Below are 24,723 nucleotides of genomic sequence, written 5' to 3' on the forward strand. Positions count from 1 at the left end.
AAAATACGTGGCAAAGGAAAAGCAAAATAAAACAGCAGATTAAAACACCGCGGAGACGGGCGATTGTGCGGCAAAAAATCGAAAACCAATAAGGCGTGGTGTTAGAAGACCGTGGGTTACCATGGCGACGAGCATGCTACGGTCATGCCGATGAGGTGGTACTGTTATGGACATGCTTACCAACTTGAGAGAGAGCTTCTCGGGGGAGGGGAGGACGGTGAGAGGAGAAGAGAGAAAAAAACAGGATCAGAGGACAAACACGCTCCACTCGCTCCACACACACTCACGCTCACACACACTCACGCTCACACACGGGTGTGCTGCGTGATGTTCATGAGATCACTGGTGAAGTTCACTACACAAGAAGTGCCCAGAATCCATCAGCTACAAGGAGCAATATACTAACCTAACACTAAACCTAACCCTAATCCTAACACTAACACTAATCCTAACACTAACACTAACCTTAATCCTAACACTATCCCAAACCTTAATCCTAACACCTAACCCTAATCCTAAACCTAACATCGAATGATAATCCTAATCCTTACACCAAAACCTAATCCTAACACCTAATCCCAACCCTAATCCTAAAACCCTAAAGCCCTAGGATTTGTGCATTTAAGTATTCTAACCTAAGTATTTTTTATTAACTTGAGGGCGGTCACAGTACAAAATCCTGCTAAACACCTTATAGTGCATCTTTGTTCCTGCAGGTTTTGGCTCAGATTTGGAAGCAACACACTCAGCACACTCACACTTCCATTGCGTTTATCAGGGTGAAGTGTGTATTACCTTTAGGATATTATGACGATCATATGCCATTTACAGACAAGCGGCTAAGGACAATGGAGGAAGCCCTGTTTAATATGGCGGCCTGGTCTGCAGATACCACCAGTTATCTAATAGTGTCTGATTTGGTTACATTGATGGCCCGGCGCTCTTGAATGACTCAAGTGTTCTGGAAACTGTTCACGTTCTAGAGTTTTTAAACACTCAAGAATGTTCTGACGGGTCAAATGTTCCGTCATCTGTGATCCACACAGCCTGCCTGCGAGAAGACGGCATCCACAGGGTCTCGCACGTGTGCATGTGTGTGTGTGCTGGTGTGTGTGTGCTGGTGTGTGTGATGGTGTGCCAGTCTCAGGCTGCTGAATAGATCATTGTCCCGAGTTGATGGACCTGTCAGTGCAGTATTCCTGAAACATAACTGAAGATCAGGACTCACAGGACTTCACTCACACTTTCTAACTTTATTACTTAATTCACTTTTTCGGTAGTGAACTTCAGCAGCAGATATAAAAAAAAACAAACAAATACCCCAAAACAAATGAGCAGAGAACTCCCCCTCCCCCCAAATCGCTTATTTATAGGACTACAGGATTAAAGAAGGTGGCAATTAGCCAAGAGAGGCAAAGGAACTTGGAGCAAATGAGATAATGGACAGAAATGACAAGGTGAGAGAAAGAGAACAGTAACGGCAGCTGTAACAAACAACATGGAAGTGAGGAGGGGCTTCTAGGGGCGGGGCTTATGACAGAGAGAACCTTGGGTAATACCTCCTATACAGCTGTGCTGAACTCTAGACTGCTGGAGATGTCCGAGCAGGGGACAGGTGAAGTCAAAACGTAATGGTGCAATGTGATATTATGGCCACCTTAGAGTAAAGTTCAAGGTCAAATTATTTATATACCATTATTCACAACATACAATGTACAACGTACGCATGGGTCCAGATCCCTAATGAGCAAGCCAGGGGCAACAGCGACAAGGAAAAAGTCCCTAGGCAGGGATTAGGAAGAAACCTTGGGAGGACCAAGACTCGAAAGGGAACTCATCCTCCGCTGGGTAGGTAGCACAGTTAGCAGTAGCAGTGCTAGTTTAAGATGCTAAATTTTAAATTAATCTGTGCTAGCTGCATCCATGATTATGTACTGAAACTGAGCGTTCTTCCTGAAATCTTCAAACGGAAAATACATTGTGGCAAAAAGGGTCCTCGCGTGGACATATCGTATTGACACCCTTCTGACCTTTAGAGCTCAAAGGAATATTCACTAAATAAAACACGGGAATGCAAACCAGATCCACATTTGAGAATACACTGAGCAGACGAAGGGAGGGAGGTCTGGTTTTACTCGACATCTCGTAAGACGTCTGATCGTGGGAATTCTATTGGCGGTCTAAAAACAGTACAAATCGTCTGGTATGACGGAAGTGTCATTTCTGAGAAGAACCGGGTACACCGGGCCAGTCGATCCTGCATCATCAGTGTGAGTTCTCTTGGCTGTACACTGTTTGTACAACAAATCCCAGAACAATCCCAGACCAGGGCCTAGTACAGAACAAATCCCACAGCCTTCTCCACATTCACACTCGGTTCTAAGAGTTGGCCGGTAGGGAGAACGGGTTTCAGACTCTCTGATCGTAATGACAAACCAACACGACGAACCACTACAGCACCAGGACAGAGGGGCATCTAGCTAAAACTTGTCATACGAACGTCATACAAACACAGAAATATGTTTCGAAGCTACAGAATGAAAATCTGATACACAGTGATGGTTGTCATGCCACCAGGGTACAAGGTGAATTTTTGGTAATGCTGCATGACAAAAGTGTTACGAATACCAGAAAGGTCAAAGTTCACAGTGCTCATCTGGTCTTACGACGTGTCATTTTAGTGCTTGCACTCGTGACACTTTGTGAATTGACCCGTCCCACACAAGCTGATTGGCAACCAGAAAGCTCTGGGTGGAGCCTGTGAAGTCTGAGAAGGAGGGGCGTGGCCATAAGCAGAAGTAGCTGATGGTCACTCATGATGTCATCACCTCATTCAATAACGTGATGGGACTAAAATGAACGATTAAGGAGTCAGACGCTAACCTCATTTATGAAACGTAGAAAGACAGCCAATTAAAGAACCTGTATTTGTTTGGATTCAATTGGGCGAGCGTGTTTACATGCACGTGTCCATGTGTGTGTTTATTAAACTGTGTGCTACGGTACACAAAAACACTAAATGAGGTTATGTCTGCAGGCCATTTATATGATCTTTCAAGTAGAGTTCCTGAAACACACACGCACACACACACAGTTGTTCTCCCTCTCATTCTCTTCTCTCAACTTTCGTAGCAAGGCAAGTGTCATTTTCAGTACACTCTTCAGCCTTGCTTGAACACACACACACACTTACGACATATTGCCTGGCCTCGAAAGCATAAGTAGGCCGGCCAAGAGTCCTCTTCATCAGCTCTTTATGATAGTGAAGGGACTGTGGAGACTGCAGTGAGGAAGATATCCTTATTAATCACACACACACACACACACATGGACACACACTCGCACACAAATGCACACACATACACACAGACATGGAGACACACACACACACACACACACACTTCTGCATCTGCAGTGGTGGGAATAAAAGCAACCACAGATCCTCTGCTATAGAGATCCTCAGAGATGTGAGCCATAGGTTCCATCATTAAAAGCATTTACACTGAATCACACAGAAAAATGGGGTTAAAAACAACGCATGCTGCTCCATATCTTGACAGAAAGACTTCTGGGAAATGTTGTTTTTCCTCTCTGGGTCTGACGTACAGCTGTCAGACTCTGAACTGCACAGAGAAACGATTTCTCTTCCAAGACACGTTAGCACCATGTAGTTTCCACCACTGCAGACACTCACAAACTAGCCGTACAGTCTAGAACAGTGCTAAATCTCTCTCTCTCTCTCTCTCTCTCACACACACACACACACACACTCACACGCACACACAAACACACAAACACACCTGTGGATACACTTACACACAGACATAAAGACATACCTTACCATAGACACACACACTCACACCTCATACTCAATAACTTGTCTCAAACAAGTATATGACATTTATAGCTGTACACACACACATGTACACACAGATAAATGTAAAGCACACACACATAACTAAACATATACGACACCCACACTTTTTATTTGCAAATATCTTTACTAAACAACAATAAAAAGTAACAAAAAGCACACGTGCACACACACAAACATACACACACACACACACACACACACACACACACACAAACACACACAGTAAACTTTAAAGGACTCTTGACTTCCATTATTTGATATAACAGCTTGTACTTAAATGAAATGAATCCTGAAAATCTATTTCCCCACTGCATAGTGTACATATCTGCTCATCTGTGTCTGTGTCTAACTTCACACCATCGAACAAACATGTGGCACTGCTCTTAAAGACTGGCACAAAGAGGACACAGCACATACTGCCATGAAGAAGCATTCAGCATGCCCCCTCTCTATCCCTCCTCTCTCTATCCTCCCTTCTCTCTATTCTATCCCCCCCTCCCTCTGGGTGCCTCATGGTCACATGCTCTTCCTTGTTGTTCTTCCTCTTCTCTCTTTTTCACACCACATTTATAAGAACACAAACTGCATGACACTGATTGATGTGTGTGTGTGTGTGTGTGTGTGTGTGTGTGTGTGTGTGTGTGTGTGTGTGTGTGTGTGTGTGTGTGTGTGCACATGAAGAGAAGCAAGGCAATACTTCAGGAACTCGGAATGTTACAGAATGTGCTGCACATGTTTAGGAGGAGGGGCCAAAGGCCCACTTCCTTCTTCTAACATGTCCACTTCCTGTTCGATAACACACCAGACCGAAACGGGATCTCAGTTTCCTGTTTTGCTCTGTTCGTAGTTTCGCTGGTGACGCTGCACTAACACGGTTGCCATGGATGCCCAGGTCTGTCTCTCTGTCACAGTTACACTGAGGCTCTCACAACAGCTAAAAAAAAAAAGGAACCCACTTTCAGACCTTCTGCTGTGGGGATATTCAAAAGGGCCAAGCTTTATTTGCAAGGCCAGTAAGAGCAGGTGGCCATTTTGTGGGTTTTGTGTGATCCTGCATAAAGACATGGGTTTATCATTTGAAAGAGGAGGGGTTAGTAGAGAAGGAGCTGTGGTTATCAGTTAAAAGAGGTGGGGTTATCCATAAATTAGGTGTGGTTATCAGGGAAAGAGGTGTGGTTATCTGTGAAGGAGGTGTGGTTATCAGTAAGAGGTACAGATTTGTAGGGTTGGAGCAAGAAGCCTGTAGCCAGACCCTCAAGTGCCGATGTTGTGTGTCTGTGTGTCTGTAGCTGAGAAGACAAAAGAGAGAATATAACTAATAGAGAATTATTAAAGTAAAACAGATGGAGACAGAAAGAGGAGACACAGACAGAAATAGAAGAATAAAGGTGAGAGAGACAGAGAGAGACAGGGAGAGAGACAGGTGAGCATTTAGAGTGGAGTAGGGCAGAATGGGGTGGAGGAGGGGTGGGAACTGGCCCCCAGTTGTTCTGCCGAGGGTCCAAACCCCCAGTCTAACAGTCATATTAAAGCCCATTAAGCGTCCCTGTTACTGTGGGCCAGTCAGCCCCCCTCACACACTCGCCTGCTCTGACCATGCAGGAGATGGACAGGGAGATGAGAAGCGCGGTGGCACACACACACACACACACACACATACACACACACACACACACACACATGCGCAGAAGCATGCACGCACATGCACTTACCCCGCGACGCAGACTCCTGAGGCAGTGCATTTTGGGCTTGGAGGTCATGAGGTCGTTGAAACGGTGCGAGAGGGCCTCCTTGGGCTGTTTGGGGGTCTGAGGGGCAGGGCAGGGGTCAGGGGTCACAGGAGAAGGTGAGGGGGGTTCTGGGGGGGGCTGGTGAGGTGCAGGGGACGTTAACAGGGACATAAGCTACCAGTAAGACACACACCACCAAGCAGCAGAGAGAGAGATAGAGAGAGAGAGAGAGAGAGAGAGAGAGGGAAAGAGGGAGCAGAAAAGAAAGGGAGAGACAAAATTGAGAGATTGGGAAGGAAAGAAAAGACAAGAAACAAGGAAATAGAGACAGAGACCGACAGACAAAGAGAGGGAGAGAGAGAAATAGAGAGAGAGAAAGGAGGTGGAGTGGGGGGTCAAAATCAATCCAGAAGAAGAAGGCACAAAGGAAAGGGGAACACAAAACGAGAGAAATAAGGCTCCAAAAACGTTAAGGAACGCAAAACGAATTAATAATCCATTAATCGATCAATTCATTAATAAAACTCCCAAACAAACCAAACACAACCGAAAAAAAACAATATTAAACCAAGAGGAGGAAGCAGTGTGAGCACCAGCAGTGTGAGCACCAGCAGTGTGAGCACCAGGATGGAAACAGCCCCGGAGGTCTGGGTGTGAGACAGTTAGTGGATTAGAGACAGTGATCTGAGAATGTGCAGAAGAATTGTACCAACACACACACATACGCACGCGCATGCACACTCATGGACACACACACACACACACACACACACACACACGAGCACCAGGTTTACGAATGTCTCTCTCTACATTCTCCTGAAACTGAACCCTGTTTCGTGGCTCAACCTGCACATGACGCAAACACACAAACACACACACACATGGAGCCATCCTTACACACTCCTGCACCTGTGAAGATGTTCACGACATGTGACATCATCTTACCAAAACATTAATTTGGCTATTATTTTACTGTGTACAGTATTTATGCTTAATCAGAGTGAGTGTGTGTGTGTGTGTGTGTGTGTGTGTGTGTGTGTGTGTGTGTGTGTGTGTGTGTGTGTGTGTGTGTGTGTATTCATATTGCTGCAATTTAATGGCCATGAACAGGTAAATTGCTAAAAAAAAAACTTCAATTAGATTGAACACCCAGCACACTCTGTCACACTCCAACACAGACACACTCCAACACACTGATATCCAAGGAATACACACGCAAATCCAAGTTTTTCACTCCAACATCAGTCTTGTAAAAGTGGGCGGGCTTAAGATTGAGCATGCTCACTGAAAGTCCTCGGTACAGCCCAGCTCAGAAGCAGGGTCAAAGGTAAAAGGCCACTGGCAGCCAGACACAGAAACAACAGATGATGGAGGCAGGGTGTTGTTACCGCGACGACACCGTGGATGACAGCTATAGGGAGAATGTTGGTTTCAAGTTTAAGTGGTTTGGAATCACAGTTCCCAAAGGTCAAAGGTCAGACTTCAGGGACAGGGCGTTAGTTTGTTAGCAGCCACTCACCAACCATTTGATCATGCAAGAGTGTGTGAGGGTGAACAGGACAGGAACATGGAAGCAAATAAACAACAAGAACTAAAACCACACTACCCACAATACATTGCTACACTATTAAGCTATATCAAACAAATACAAATACTTAATTCAAACCAATACTCACTCCTCCATGTCACACTGCTACCTTAACACACACTGCTAACTTAAACACAGTGTGCAAAGGTGTGCAAAGCTTACAAAAGCTGCACTCTACTGTTACTTTAAAACTATGGGTACGTTAAAACTACTGTTACTTTAAAACTATGGTTACTTTAAAGCCACGTTTACTTTAAAACTATGTTTACTTTAAAACAACTGTTACTTTAAAACTGCTGTTACGTTGAAACTTTAAATTTCTAATTTCAAATCTGTTTTAGGATAGTTCTACCAGGCACAGATTTTAAGTGAATTTTATTTATATAAGTGAATTCCCTCTTATTAATAAATAAAGCTTTAATTATATGTAAAATATGTACAATCTTGTACAGGTGTAATAATTTTGCCTATATTTCATCCCAGGAACGTCTCTTTTCTGTATCCAGCTGTTGTCTGCCAACATAGAGGGCCTCCACTCCCCTTGGTACTGATTTACCATAGGCCAACTGTACATAATTTCATGCGAGTAGAATCGGGTGAAACCTTTGTGTTAAAGAACCGTGGCATATCACACTTGGTAAATATCATACATATAGGTGTAAATATACTAAAACAAAAAAATAACTATGGGTGATAGAGCAATTATGAAAACTGGATTCTGGGTTCAGCATAACATAGAATACATAGGTATTTTTCTTTGCTCTGGATCTTGACATGAGGTTTTTTATATTGGCTAAATATTGTGCATATGACTAAAACAACCTAGATTTGTTGATCACTTTGTAGTTAGTAAATTTTTAATAAATCCAATAATTTAACTTTATTATATTTACATTAGTAGCTAAAAGAAATTTGAAGATATAAAACATTTATATGTGAATCAATGTATATATAAAATCAATAAAATTAAATAAATATATATAGCTTTGATTTATATAATCAATGTCTAAATTTCTTAATACTGTATATACAATTATAAATGTAAATAATTTATATACAATTATATATTAATGTATATAATACAAAATGTTCAAATATAAAAGAAATATTACTATTTAAAGTAAACTTTAATCTTCATAATAGCAGAAAATGTTTTTCCTTTGAAAAAATGTTTCAGCATCAATTTGTCATTCATCATTGTCAACATTTGATATTTGTTTGTTGTTGTTGAAAGTAAATGTACTCAAGTTTAAATTAAGTTTACATTTTATTCCATAAAATACTTAAATATAGCGGAGTAAATGTAGAACATTACTAGCGGCCTCTGGCAGCCTATCTTTGTGTTTGGTGTTTTCTGAATGTTAGCCATTTTAGCACCCATTCCTCTCAGTGACAAGCTCTAAAATATTTGCTCCACCAGACCTGGTGAAATTAGAAAGCACTGTGGTGAATATGAATGTGTGTGTGTGTTACCTTGTTCTTCTTGAAGAAGAACAGCTTGCTCTTTCCTTTGCCGGGCTTGTCCGGCTTTTCCGGCTTGGTGAGGCTGTTCTCAGACACTGTCCTCTTCATTGCTTGACCATAGTCTTCAAACTCTACATCACCGGGTGGCTCAAAGCCTGATTTGTACGATTCCACCACCTGTGCTGAGTCCTGCAAACACACACACACACACACACACACACACACACACACACACACACACACACACACACACACACACACACACACACACACACACACTTGTTTAATGATACATTGCTGCAGGAGTATTACGTTTAATGTGCTAAAATAAAGGCATCAAGAGGGCAGACAAATGGATCTTGCCACTGGGTTAAAATCCTTCAATAGCTCCACCCCTTGATAGCCCCACCCCTTCAGTAGTAACACCTCAGTAGACACACCCCACCAATGGTCACACCTCAGTAGTCACACCCCACCAATGGTCACACCTCAGTAGACACACCCCACCAATGGTCACACCTCAGTAGTCACACCCCACCAATGGTCACACCTCAGTAGACACACCCCACCAATGGTCACACCTCAGTAGACACACCCCACCAATGGGCACACCTCAGTAGACACACCCCACCAATGGGCACACCTCAGTAGGCACACCCCACCAATGGTCATACCTCAGTAGACACACCCCACCAATGGGCACACCTCAGTAGACACACCCCACCAATGGTCACACCTCAGTAGACACACCCCACCAATGGTCACACCTCAGTTGTCACACCCCATCAATGGTCACACCTCAGTAGTCACACCCCACCAATGGTCACACCTCAGTAGTCACACCCTGGTAGCTCTACCCCTCAGATGATCACCCCATCCATAACTGAACATTTTGTTGGAGCTTCCATGAGCTTCCTTGACCATCTCCCATGATCCCTCAGTGTACCCTCCATGCCCATCCACAATGCCTCCATGACCCCTGCCAAGCCCCTCTGCGTCCTCCACATGACCCTACCCTGCCCCCTCTATGACCCCACACTGACCTGTGACAGTGTACACACACATCTTTCCGACTATGGGTTAGTATTGGTGACTGCATAGGAATGTCTGTGTTTGTGTGTGTCTATATGTGTGTGTGTGTGTGTGTGTGTGTGTGTGTGTGTGTGTGTGAGAGTGTGTGTGTGTATGTGTTGTGTGTGTGTGTGGTGTGTGTGTATATATATGTGTGTGTATGTGTGTATGGTGTGTGTGTGTGTGTGTGTGTGAGTGTGTGTGTGGTGTGTGTATATATGTGTGTGTGTGGTGTATGTGTGTATATGTGTGTGTGTGTGTATGTATGTGTGTGTGTGTATATGTGAGTGTGTTTGTGGTGTGTGTGCATATATGTGTTTGTGGTGTGTGTGGTGTGTGTGTGTGTGTGTGTGTGTGTATATATGTGAGTGTGTTTGTGGTGTGTGTGGTGTGTGTATATGTGTGTGTGTGTGTGTGTGTGTGTATATGTGAGTGTGTTTGTGGTGTGTGTGTGTGTATATGTGAGTGTGTTTGTGGTGTGTGTATATGTGAGTGAGTGTGTGTGTGTGTGTGTGTGTATATGTGAGTGTGTGTGTGGTGTGTGTGTGTGTGTATGTGAGTGTGTTTGTGGTGTGTGTATATGTGAGTGTGTGTGTGTGTATATGTGAGTGTGTTTGTGGTGTGTGTGTATATGTGTGTGTGTGTGTGTGTGTGTGTATATGTGAGTGTGTGTATATGTGAGTGTGTGTGTGTGTGTGTGTCTCACAGTCTTGGCTTCAATGCTCTCTGCTGCCTTGGTCATGCCATCCAGGCACTTCCCCACGATGGGCAGAATCTGTCGGTCCACCTCCGCAAACGTCTTCATGGACTCCCCCACACGCTCAATCCTCCGCTCCTCCATCTCCTGCAGTTTCTGCTCACACACACACACATACACACACACACTTTTGTGTCTGTGTGCTACTTTAGTGTGCTCTGAGTGTGTGTGGTGTGTGTGTATACCTGGAAGATGTTGGGGATGAGTGTGTGGTGTGTGTGTGTGTGTGTATACCTGGAAGATGTTGGGGATGAGTGTGTGGTAATGTTCGGTCTGCTCCTGGTTAAATTTCTGCAGGTTACTGGAGTACTCGCTCTTATTGTCGGCTGCCATCTGGTGTCTCAGTTGAGCCTGCTGCCGTGCCTGGTGAGAGAGAGGAGAGAGAAAGAGAGAGGGAGGAGAGGGAGAGATACAAGGAGAGGAAGTGATTATATTTAGCCTGACATTACTGCTCATGAAACCATCACTAACAGAGACGTTCATCTGTCAAACGTACACACAGACGCACGCACAGGTTTGGTTAAGTACAGTAATAACATAAGCCGGGGCTTTGGGCATTCATTGTGTTTGACGGTAAGCAGTAGAGAAGCAGACGCATGCTCCATAGTCCAGTTCTAGGGCTCTGACAGCCACCAGGCCAAGAGAATTAGAACTGGACACCAGACGCTTCTGGATGGACCCTGCAGCCCACCAGACATTCAGAGAGAAGAAATCCCCTCTACCATAACATGCACGCAAGCGTTTGTGCATTGAGAGGAGAGAGAGAGAGAGAGAGAAAGAAAAGAGAGAAAGAGCGAATGTCACCTTCACCACATCCTGAACTGATTCTAGGAAATCAAGTCTTCCTGTTCATTACTCTTTGTAACCATGGACACATTCAAAACCCCGCCCGATAAAGTGTATACTACAACAACAAAAAGCTGCTCTCAAACAGCTATCAGTTTCCTAACTGCCATGCCAGACACTACACAGAAAGCTCTCGAGATATATAGATATTCGTATTTGCAGCCATTTAATTGGTGGGACAGCAGGGCTGACAGACGTCGCGCCAACAGGTGACTGGGTGAGACCTTACAATGTGCGTGCCCATGGGTGCACAGGTAGGGACACACACATACGCACACACACACACACACACGCACAGACACACACACATGGACACACACACACATCTGCCCCTGTGCACCTACCTTAAGGTAACATCGCTTCAATGCAAGATTTAAAAAAAACACACCACACACACACACACACACACACACACAAGATTATCTTGGAGGTGAAAGTTTTTTGATCCTTGAAACTGAAATATTACTGGGACGACACAGTTACGACAAACCAATCCAAATCTTTGCTGAGTAAAACCCATTGAAAGCCCCAGACCAAACCCATCAGGTTAGATGTCTTCAGACAAAACCGAACACACCCACATAATACTGAACAAACACATGAGAAACCGACACCATCAGTGTAGGACTACAGTGTAGGACCAGTGACCGCTCAGGGAATCTCTTCCCATGTGGGCCGAAAATAATGTGGAAGTGGCAGGAATCGATACCGACCCATGAATTCACATCTGCCTCTCACACTCTCAGACAGGAGGAAAGAACGAGAAGAGAGAAATAGAGAGAGGGAGGGAGAGAGGAAAGAGAGAGAGGACAGATGCAAAGAACAATAACTGCTCTACAAGGACTCGTTAAAGTAGGCGTCTTGTCATGACACACATCCAAGACACACACACACACACACACACATGACACAGTTTCCAGTACTGCCACCGTGGCAGAGACATGTGTGGCGGAGGTGGAGAGGAATGTGAGCAGAGAAACAGATGCAAAAACAAAAAAGTAGCAAAAGATGGAAAAAGAAATGAGCTCACACAATGGAGTGAGATCATACAATGGAGAAAAACAGAAAAAAGACTCGTCCTGGGCCGTGTGTCCACAAACTCTGAACCATGTCTCCCTTTAACTCTGAACCATCGCTCCACCATCTCTTCTTTATGTCTGGACAATCTTTCCACCAACTCTGAACCCTCTTTTCCAACTCTGAATCATCTCTCCTTCGATTCTGGACCATCTCTTGACCAACTCTGGTCGATCTTTCAACCAAATCCAGGCCATATCTCAACCAACTCTGGGTGGCCTCTCCATCAACTATGGACCATCTCCCCACCAACTCTGGACCATCTTTCCAGCCACTCTATTGAACTCTGTAGAGGTGTCCACACCGTTTAAAGCACTGTGAAGCTGCGGGACTGAGTGAGAGGAAAGCCGCGTCGTTACCAGTGATAAGAATCTGATTCTGAACAAAAGTTGAGCGTGTTGTAGCGCATATTTAGTCAATGACATGTACACACAACAGTTTGTTTGATCACTTATTTTTGACATTTTAGGGGAAGCTGAGCTTCCCTTGCAGTCTTAGAGCAATCGCCACTGATGTCTACCCACTCTGGACCATTTCTCAACCACCTCTAGACATCTCTCCACCACCTATGGACCATCTCTCCACCAACTCTGAATCATCTCTCCACCAACTATGGATCATCTCTCCACCAACTCTGGATCATCTCTCCACCAACTCTGAATCATCTCTCCACCAACTCTGAATCATCTCTCCACCAACTCGGAATCATCTCTCCACCAACTCTGAATCATCTCTCCACCAACTCTGGATCATCTCTCCACCAACTCTGGACCATATCTCAACCACCTCTGGATCATCTCTCCACCAACTCTGGACCATATCTCAACCACCTCTGGATCATCTCTCCACCACCTCTGGATCATCTCTCCACCAACTCTGGACCATATCTCAACCACCTCTGGATCATCTCTCCACCCACTCAGGACCATCTCTCCACCAACTCTGAACCATCTCTTTACCATCTCTCTACTGTCTCTGTGCTACCTCTCTGCTGTTCCCCTGCTAACTTCCTGCTATCTCTGGTCTACCTGTAGTTTATTAAAGTACACAAAGGCACACATGCACATAAACAAAGATGAGCATGAAGCATGTTCCTGTCCAGTAAGCACATTGCATAGATGCACAAGCGGTGTGTATCTATGTTAAGGTGTATGTGCGTATGTGTCCGGCATGCATGAAACTCTGCAAAAGACACTTGGGCCTATGGCCACAGGAACAATCTCAAGAAGCTGTTGTGGGGACATTTGTTTGGTGCATGTGAGTGATAGTGGAAGCAAATACATCCACATAGATCTACTCAAAACAAATCACAGATACTCAATACATCAAAAAACACACAAGCAGCAGTCACACACACACACACACACACACACTCACACACACTCACTCACACACACACACTCACACACTGACACTCACACTCTGACACTCACACACACACTCACACTCACACTCACACACTCACACTCACACTCACACACTCACACACTCACACTCACACTCACACACACACACACACTCACACACTCACACACTCACACACTCACACACTCCTACCTTTTCCACGTCTGCCTTTGTCACGTTGATGTCAGCATCCATTTTCTCGAAGTACTGCTGTGCTCGGTCAGCCTCTTTACAAGCTCTTTCAAAATTCCGCTTAGACTGTAAAACACACAAAAACAAACATGTAAGTACACACTGATAAGTACATACTGATAAACAGACTTGCAGACACACACACTGAACATTTTTGGATTTGAAGGTGAGGAGCGTTAACAGTCTGTGCTCTCTCGTCTTCTATCATTCAGTCTTCTCTTCTGTCTGTCATTTCATCTTTTGATGTGTTTAATTCAAGAAGACAATACACTCTTGTTTCAGGAGTCTCCTCTGAACACCACCACACCTCCCTCACACACACATTCAACAAGATCCTTCACATACACACACATTAATACACACCAATCATCTCCCTCATGGTGAAGCAAACCCACACACTACAAATGCAATCTCATACTCATGTTCCACTGCAGATACGAACACATATAAAAAGAGACTGATAGAAATGCATACCAACACCTGACACACTACCTTACACACTGTTTCATCTTCACACATATAGCAATATATATGTGTTCCAATCACTTCCATGGCTACAGGTGTATAAAATTAAGCACCTAGGCATGCAAACATTCTTTTACAAACATTTGTGAAAGGATGGGTCACTCTCAGGAGCTCAGTGAATTCCAGTGTGGAACTGTGATATGATGCTACCTGTGCAACAAATTCAGTCGTGAAATTTCCTCACTCCTAAATATTCCACAGTCAACTGTCAGCTGTATTATAAAAATATGGAAGTGTTTAGGAACTCAGCCATGAAGTGTTAGGCCACGTAAACTAATGGAGCGGGGTCAGTGGATACTGAAGTGCATAGTGTGAAGAGGTCGCCAACTTTCTGCAGAGTCAATCACTACAGACATCCAGACTTCATGTCGCCTTCAGATTAACTCAAGAACAGTGTGCAGAGAGCTTCATGGAATGGGTTTCCATGCTTGAGCAACTGCATCCAAGCCATACATCACCAAGTGCAATGCAAAGCGTCAGATGCAGTGGTGTAAAGCACAACGCCACTGGACTCTAGAGCAGTGGAGGTGCGTTCTCTGGAGTGATGAATCACGCTTCTCCATCTGGCAATCTGATGTACGAGTCTGGGTTTGTCAGGAGAACGGTACTTGTCTGACTGCATTGTGCCAAGTGTAAAGCAGAGGTGGGGACTCGAGTCACATGACTTGGACTCGAGTCAGACTCGAGTCATTAATATTAAGACTTTTGACTTGACTTGAAAAAATATTCAGAGACTTAGACTTGACTTGGACTTTTACACCAATAACTTGGGACTTGAATTGGACTTGAACCTGTTTACTTGCAAAGACTTGATTTTTTTTTACCCCAAATCTAAATTTTAAAACGCATATTAATGTTTATAAAGTGCGCCCCATTAATTTCATTTCCGTCCTTCTGACGCAGACCGGCGTTACACCAGATTCTGTGACCGTCGAGTTTTGTGACCACAGGGGGCGCTATTTCACAGTTTCTGTTCAGAGGCACAAACGCTTTACGAATGCTGCGTAAACTACGCTGATGCACTTTCTTTACTCGTTTTGTTGGTGTCCACGAGCCAAAATATGACAGATGTTTATATTTACATTTATCGTCTCTTAATTACATAAATGTACTTAAACAAGATTTACCATCCTCTCACCATTGCAGCCAACAAAGAAATCATGAATGGGATGTACAGGTGAGCCTTTTTAACTGGGGTCACCAATTCTGACGGCCGCCATCAGAATATGTGACCCCACTGAATCTCCAGGTAACAATAGTACACTGTGACCCCACAATAACAGAAAACAATGAAAAATAACCCTAACCTTTTATTAGTCTATATTTAAACATTTTATCCAAATGTTTAGAATAACCATTCGTAATGACAGCATCTTGCTTACGATGAAGCTTGCTATTTTCGTGTAAAATGATGTAACGAAACATTCTTGTTTAAGTACATTTATGTAATTAAGAGAAGATAAAATGATCTGTCATCTTTTGGCTGGCGGACACCAACAAAACTAGTAAAGAAACGCATCAGCGTAGCATTCGTAAAGCGTTGGTGCCTGTAAAAAAAAAGACTCGAAAGGACTTGAAATTCCAAGTTTCAGACTTGGGACTTGACTTGACGGTTGCCTGTCTTGACTCGAGACTTGACTTGAGTTGACTGTCTTTGCTTGAGACTTGACTCGGGACTTGAGGATAAAGACTTGGACTTACTTGAGACTTGCAAAACACTGACTTGGTCCCACCTCTGGTGTAAAGTTTGGTGGAGGGGGGATTATGGTGTGGGGTTGTTTTTCAGGAGCTGGGCTTGGCCCCTTAGTTCCAGTGAAAGGAACTCTGAATGCTTCAGCATACCAAGACATTTTGGACAACTCCATGCTCCCAAGTTTGTAGAAACAGTTTGGAGCTGACCCCTTCCACTTCCAATATGACTATGCACCAGTGTGCAAAGCAAGCTCCATAAAGATATACAGTGTGTGCCATATTTTGTCAATTGTGATTTTTCACGGCAATCGAAATTTGTCCTCCGCTTTTTACCCATCTGTGCAGTTAGAACACACACACTAGTGATTACTAGCGGTGGGCAGCCCTAGCCCGGCACCCAGGGAGCAGTTGGGGTTAGGTGCCTTGCTCAAGGGCATCTCAGTCATGGCCTCAGGTCTGGGAATCGAACCCACGACCCTCCAGTCACAAGACCAGTTCCCTACCTCCAGACCATGACTGCCCCCAACCCATGACTGCCCCCTAAATAGATAGCAAAGTCTGGTGTGGATGAACTTGACTGGCCCACACAGAGTCCTGACCTCAAACCTTTTGGGATGAATTAGAGGGGAGACTGAGAGCCAGACCATCTCGTCCAACATCAGTATGTGACTTCACAAAAGCACTTCTGGAAGAATGGTCAAAAATCCCCATAAACACACTCCTAAACCTTGTGGACAGCCTTCCCAGAAGTCCCACTGACTTGCAGTATCAAAGGTCGTGTAGTGTGAACTGAAGGCAGAGATGAGCCCTGTAATCCCTGTTTGTGGTGACAAGGTTACTTCAGAATGTGGGTTCATCTCTGTCTGTATCTGCTGGTACACAGTGCTCCGCCCCCCCCCCCCCCCCCAGACAAATCCAGCCAATGGCGATCCTGAGTGATGCTTGGATACATTGCTAAAATGGGAGTGTTTACTCTGGATTAATTAGCTTCATCCTGACTGACTGTTGAAGCAGACAACAGACGGATGTTCACATCAGTTCCATGGATGTTGATTATTGATTGATTATTGATTATTGATGGGAGACTGACCAGCTCCAGCTGTTTCCAACTGTTCTCGATGTGTTGCTGGGCCTTCCGTCCATCATGGAAATGCTGAGGAAAAAAACAGAGAGAAACCCATTATTTCTGACCAGCGCACACACTGTAATATCAGGGGTAACGCACACACACACACACACACACACACACACACACACACACACACACACACACACACACAACACACACACACACACACCCAACACACACACACCCAACACACACACACCCAACACACACACACACACACACACACACACACACACACACACACACACACACACACACGAGGAGTGCTCTTTATGCCAAGACAGACCTGCTTTATATAAATTAACATTAGGGCCATATACCACATCAGACATGCTATACCCTCTACTGTTTAGAATGGGTTTAGAGAGTTACAGAAAAGGCTTTAGTGTGCTCAAGAAAAGATCGCACAGCTCACAGCTCTAGAACCTGAATTCTAATTCAAAAACACAAAGATGCCCACATGAGCTCCACACCCACCGTAGCAAAAACTAACTGGAAAGCATGAAAGAGTGTGGAGGCAGAGGGATAGAGCATGTGTGTGTGTGTGTGTGTGTGTGTGTGTGTGTGTGTGTGTGTGTGTGTGTGTGTGTGTGTGTGTGTGTGTATACCCATGTATTTAGCATTCCGTACTGATCACTATTTACAGAACAAAGTCTTTAGATGGGCAACACTGTCTAAGACGGATGTGTGTGTGTGTGTGTTTAAATATGTGTGTGTGTGTGTGTGTTTTGCACAAACTGAGCCAACACACTCAATGGAGATGGGACAGAGTAGGGCCAAGCAGGGTCTTTCACAACACGCACACACACAGGCTCACACACACACACATGGGCTCACACACACACATGCACACAGGCTCACAAACATACACACACGGCTCACAAACATATACATTTTTAGTTAATTATAAAATAACTGCATTTATTGATCAGAACTGCTCTTATGTGTCTTATTTCTCCCTAACAGTTAAAACTGGGAAGGAATGCAGACACACACACACACACACACACACACACACACACACACACACACACACACACACACACACACACACACACACACACACACACACACACACATAAAAGAGACATACAAACATGCCATACAAACATGCCAATCACAGACATGTGTGTATACACAAACACACAATGGGAAAACTTCACTTTGGCATCACAAACAAATACGTCCAGTGTAACTGCTCTGCACACCAACTGACCCTGTTGCTGTGGATACGAGGAACTTTTCCTGCCAATCAGGAGAAGGCAGAGGGTTCTTAAAGGGGAAAACAGTGGGTTCTTAAAGGGGAAAACAGTGGGTCCTTAAAGGGGAAGGCAAGGGGGTCTCTTAGAGGGCTATGTGTCTTCTACTAAATGAGCATTGACCATTTTAACAGTCTCAGCAGAAGAGAAGGAGAGAAAGAGAGAGAGAGAGAGAGAGAGAGAGAAGAGAGAGATGGGGGGTTTAGGTGATGAATGAGGGGAGATTAAAGTATCTGAGAAGCATTTAAAACAGACTGCTTTGGTACACGCTTTGGTCAAGGAGCGTGGTCAAAAATCATACAAGGACGTTCATGGGCACCAACTTAACTCCCAAATCCAAGAGGTGACAATGATTAAATTCCAAATGTCCTGAAAACCAAATCAGATTACACTGATAATGATGCAATACTCTCCTACAGCAAACATACTGGAGTCAAATAGAATTTTGATATTACATTGAACAGTCCTACTGAGTTACTGCACATGCAAACATCCGTTTTGTCATTTTTGTATCGCTTATTGTTTATTGTAATTTAGCAACACACACATACACACACATGTACACACACACGGAACTTCACTATGCACTGCTTACTTTACTGCAATACTTCTCCTTTCAAGATCAGGAGATCCTGACTAGGTCACTAGATACTCAAGATATACAGAGATTAGGAATTTGAGATTTGTGTATTTGTGTGTGTGTGTGTATGTTCACTCATACATGTGTATGAGGATCTTATTAATCGAATGACAATGAAAAATGTGCACACCTGTATCTACACCTCAAACCAGAGCTTCATTCCAGAACAGTAATATATCCACACACACACACACACACACACACACACACACACACATACACACACACACACACACACAGATATAAGATATATAGATGAGCTAATCCCATTCAATAGATTTATATCACATCCAGAAGAATTGGAGAGAATGTTATAAGAATGCTTTGTTAAGAATGTTAAGAATGCTCTCCTTTTCAGAGAAGATTGGTTGAAATATTATGAGAGAGTGTGTTTGTACTGGAAAAATTTAACCAGGCCATAAAATACTACCCACCATGGAACAGTTCATAGTCAAAGTGCCAGTGACACAGGAAGTGCAGCAAACCTCTGACAGTTGACCGCTAGTCAGATGTGAAGCTATTTCTATTTATGCACAGACACACCCACAGCGTGATGCACACTGATGTGATGGCACGACATGCATGACTGACAGTTCAAGTAGCCAATCGAGGGCAAGAATGAGGTTAATGAGAGCTTCACTGCTGCAAATGAGGCAGTGAATCAGCAAGTAGAAGACATTCAGAAAGATTGCACTGGGTTTGAGTGGATGGATAGATGGATGGATGGATGGATGGATGGATAAAAGAAGACTAATGTACTTTCCCCACCCACAAAATGTCTCTAAGGCCCTCTCTCTCTCTCTCTCTCTCTCTCTCACAGACAGAGGCAGATACATTACTGCTGTATCCATTGGCCATACTGTTGTCTTTAATTTTGTTTTGATACCCCTATGTTTGTGTGTCAGAGCTTTAGAGAGTAAAAGACAAGCTGTCATAACTGTCTCTGTATGACACACACACACACACGCAAGCGCACACACAGTCACACATCCACACACACTAGCACGCACACACACACGCACAGAGAGGACAGAATGATTAATGGGGATTTCCTGTAAGCTACAAATATCACTGCCTTACTGAGTCAGAGATGTTCATAGATTCTCAATGCATCTGATCTGAAAAGGGAGGAGTCCATGCTTACTGGTAATGCTTACTGGTAATGCTTACTGGTAATGCTTACTGTGCAGCGTGATAGGTGTATGAGACACTAGTGCTCCACCATATAGAATTCCCCAATAATTCCTGCTCGCGCTACTCGTATGATGTGTTACGTTGGGTGGTGTGAGCAGTGTCCTCCCCAGAGTAGAGGAGAAGAACTGAAACCTGCACCACTGTCTACATCTAACATACTCCATATCCACTGTGCTGTCTGCATCTAACATACTCCATATCCACTGTGCTGTCTACATCTAACATACTCCATATTGACTGTGCTGTCTGCATCTAACATACTCCATATCCACTGTGCTGTCTACATCTAACATACTCCATATCCACTGTGCTGTCTGGATCTAACATACTCCATATCCACTGTGCTGTCTTCGTCTAACATACTCCATATCCGCTGTGCTGTCTACGTCTAACATACTCCATATCCGCTGTGCTGTCTACGTCTAACATACTCCATATCCACTGTACTGTCTGCGTCTAACATACTCCATATCCACTGTGCTGTTTGTGTCTAACATACTCCATATCCACTGTGCTGTCTGTGTCTAACATACTCCATAACCACTGTGCTGTCTGCATCTAACATACTCTATATCCACTGTGCTGTCTGCATCTAACATACTCCATATCCACTGTGCTGTCTGCATCTAACAAACTCCATATCCACTGTGCTGTCTGCGTCTAACATACTCCATATCCACTGTGCTGTCTGCATCTAACATACTCCATATCCACTGTGCTGTCTGCATCTAACATACTCCATATCCACTGTGCTGTCTTCGTCTAACATACTCCATATCCGCTGTGCTGTCTACGTCTAACATACTCCATATCCGCTGTGCTGTCTACGTCTAACATACTCCATATCCACTGTACTGTCTGCGTCTAACATACTCCATATCCACTGTGCTGTTTGCGTCTAACATACTCCATATCCACTGTGCTGTCTGTGTCTAACATACTCCATAACCACTGTGCTGTCTGCATCTAACATACTCCATATCCACTGTGCTGTCTGCATCTAACATACTCCATATCCACTGTGCTGTCTGCATCTAACAAACTCCATATCCACTGTGCTGTCTGCGTCTAACATACTCCATATCCACTGTGCTGTCTGCATCTAACATACTCCATATCCACTGTGCTGTCTGCATCTAACATACTCCATATCCACTGTGCTGTCTACATCTAACATACTCCATATCCACTGTGCTGTCTACATCTTAACATACTCCATATCCACTGTGCTGTCTGCATCTAACATACTCCATATCCACTGTGCTGTCTACATCTAACATACTCCATATCCACTGTGCTGTCTACATCTAACATACTCCATATCCACTGTGCTGTCTGCGTCTAACATACTCCATATCCACTGTGCTGTCTGCGTCTAACATACTCCATATCCACTGTGCTGTCTGCGTCTAACATACTCCATATCCACTGTGCTGTCTGCGTCTAACATACTCCATATCCACTGTGCTGTCTACGTCTAACATACTCCATATCCACTGTGCTGTCTGCGTCTAACATACTCCATATCCACTGTGCTGTCTGCGTCCAACATACTCCATATCCACTGTGCTGTCTACATCTAACATACTCCATATCCACTGTGCTGTCTGCATCTAACATACTCCATATCCACTGTGCTGTCTACGTCTAACATACTCCATATCCACTGTGCTGTCTGTGTCTAACATACTCCATATCCACTGTGCTGTCTACATCTAACATACTCCATATCCACTGTGCTGTCTGCATCTAACATACTCCATATCGACTTTGCTGTCTGCATCTAACATACTCCATATCCACTGTGCTGTCTGCATCTAACATACTCCATATCCACTGTGCTGTCTGGATCTAACATACTCCATATCCACTGTGCTGTCTTCGTCTAACATACTCCATATCCGCTGTGCTGTCTACGTCTAACATACTCCATATCCGCTGTGCTGTCTACGTCTAACATACTCCATATCCACTGTGCTGTCTACGTCTAACATACTCCATATCCACTGTGCTGTCTGCGTCTAACATACTCCATATCCACTGTGCTGTTTGCGTCTAACATACTCCATATCCACTGTGCTGTCTGCGTCTAACATACTGCATAACCACTGTGCGGTCTGCATCTAACATACTCCATATCCACTGTGCTGTCTGCATCTAACATACTCCATATCCACTGTGCTGTCTGCATCTAACAAACTCCATATCCACTGTGCTGTCTGCGTCTAACATACTCCATATCCACTGTGCTGTCTGCATCTAACATACTCCATATCCACTGTGCTGTCTGCATCTAACATACTCCATATCCACTGTGCTGTCTGCATCTAACATACTCCATATCCACTGTGCTGTCTACATCTAACATACTCCATATCCACTGTGCTGTCTACATCTTAACATACTCCATATCCACTGTGCTGTCTGCATCTAACATACTCCATATCCACTGTGCTGTCTACATCTAACATACTCCATATCCACTGTGCTGTCTACATCTAACATACTCCATATCCACTGTGCTGTCTGCGTCTAACATACTCCATATCCACTGTGCTGTCTGCGTCTAACATACTCCATATCCACTGTGCTGTCTGCGTCTAACATACTCCATATCCACTGTGCTGTCTACGTCTAACATACTCTATATCCACTGTGCTGTCTGCGTCTAACATACTCCATATCCACTGTGCTGTCTGCGTCCAACATACTCCATATCCACTGTGCTGTCTGCGTCTAACATACTCCATATCCACTGTGCTGTCTATGTCTAACATACTCTATATCCACTGTGCTGTCTGCGTCTAACATACTCCATATCCACTGTGCTGTCTGCGTCCAACATACTCCATATCCACTGTGCTGTCTGCGTCTAACATACTCCATATCCACTGTGCTGTCTGCGTCTAACATACTCCATATCCACTGTGCTGTCTGCGTCTAACATACTCCATATCCACTGTGCTGTCTACGTCTAACATACTCTATATCCACTGTGCTGTCTGCGTCTAACATACTCCATATCCACTGTGCTGTCTGCGTCCAACATACTCCATATCCACTGTGCTGTCTGCGTCCAACATACTCCATATCCACTGTGCTGTCTGCATCTAACATACTCCATATCGACTTTGCTGTCTGCATCTAACATACTCCTTATCCACTGTGCTGTCTGCGTCTAACATACTCCATATCGACTGTGCTGTCTGCGTCTAACATACTCCATATCGACTTTGCTGTCTGCATCTAACATACTCCTTATCCACTGTGCTGTCTGCGTCTAACATACTCCATATCGACTGTGCTGTCTGTGTCTAACATACTCCATATCCACTGTGCTGTCTGCGTCTAACATACTCCATATCCACTGTGCTGTCTAACATACTCCATATCCACTGTGCTGTCTACATCTAACATACTCCATATCCACTGTGCTGTCTGCGTCTAACATACTCCATATCCACTGTGCTGTCTACATCTAACATACTCCATATCCACTGTGCTGTCTGCGTCTAACATACTCCATATCCACTGTGCTGTCTGCGTCTAACATACTCCATATCCACTGTGCTGTCTACATCTAACATACTCTATATCTACTGTGCTGTCTGCATCTAACATACTCCATATCCACTGTGCTGTCTGCATCTAACATACTCCATATCCACTGTGCTGTCTACATCTAACATACTCCATATCCACTGTGCTGTCTACATCTAACATACTCCATATCCACTGTGCTGTCTACGGTAAGACAGTGTTGCATTTCCCAACTGAAACCTACTGATAGAGAGAGGGAGGGGGGAAGAGAAAGAGAGAGAGAGAGAGTAAGAGAGGGAGAAGGAGAGGAAGAGAAAGAGACAACACTGGTTTACTGAGAATAGGTGAGAGTCTGCACAGCAAGGTCTGTGTCCATACCCAGAGAACGAAAGACAGAGGAAATACAAGGAATACAAGGAGAAAAGGATTACAGACGTGGAAGTTCACAAACCAGACACATGTAACATCCATCGGTTGTGTTCAGGGTAGGTGTTTGAGAGAGTTGATTAAAAAAAAGTCCATAAATGAAAAGGAAAATAAACTAATGGATTCTAAGTGATTCCAGATTGGTAAGTGCAGTGTACTATGGTAAGAGATGTAGAGATATTCATTATTCAGAATTTATGTGAAATACACAAGGTTACCACAGAAACAGAACGTTTGGGATAGAGGTCCTTCATCAGCCAAAGCAAAGTGCTTCTGAAACAGTAGAGGAACCTTTAAAAAAACTCAAACTGA

General features: G+C 44.1%; 1 protein-coding gene across 19 annotated transcripts in view; it reads right to left on the reverse strand.

Moving 5' to 3' along the window:
• The window catches only part of fnbp1b (formin binding protein 1b), a 71,106-nt gene that overhangs the window by 10,245 nt on the left and 36,138 nt on the right, over positions 1-24,723 (reverse strand). For 8 of the 19 annotated variants that reach the window (XM_076994413.1, XM_076994408.1, XM_076994415.1 and 5 more), the window contains exons 5-11: positions 17,314-17,376; positions 13,968-14,072; positions 10,722-10,850; positions 10,437-10,583; positions 8,669-8,848; positions 5,590-5,781; positions 181-195 (exon numbers count right to left, since the gene is read on the reverse strand). In XM_076994413.1, coding sequence (XP_076850528.1) covers positions 181-195; positions 5,590-5,781; positions 8,669-8,848; positions 10,437-10,583; positions 10,722-10,850; positions 13,968-14,072; positions 17,314-17,376 — 831 coding nt within the window. The remainder of the gene's footprint in view (positions 1-180; positions 196-5,589; positions 5,782-8,668; positions 8,849-10,436; positions 10,584-10,721; positions 10,851-13,967; positions 14,073-17,313; positions 17,377-24,723) is intronic. The other 11 variants (XM_076994417.1, XM_076994419.1, XM_076994420.1 and 8 more) reach the window with 5 other exon arrangements.

Source organism: Brachyhypopomus gauderio, unplaced genomic scaffold (genome assembly GCF_052324685.1).
Source record: "Brachyhypopomus gauderio isolate BG-103 unplaced genomic scaffold, BGAUD_0.2 sc140, whole genome shotgun sequence".
NCBI classification, from domain to species: domain Eukaryota; kingdom Metazoa; phylum Chordata; class Actinopteri; order Gymnotiformes; family Hypopomidae; genus Brachyhypopomus; species Brachyhypopomus gauderio.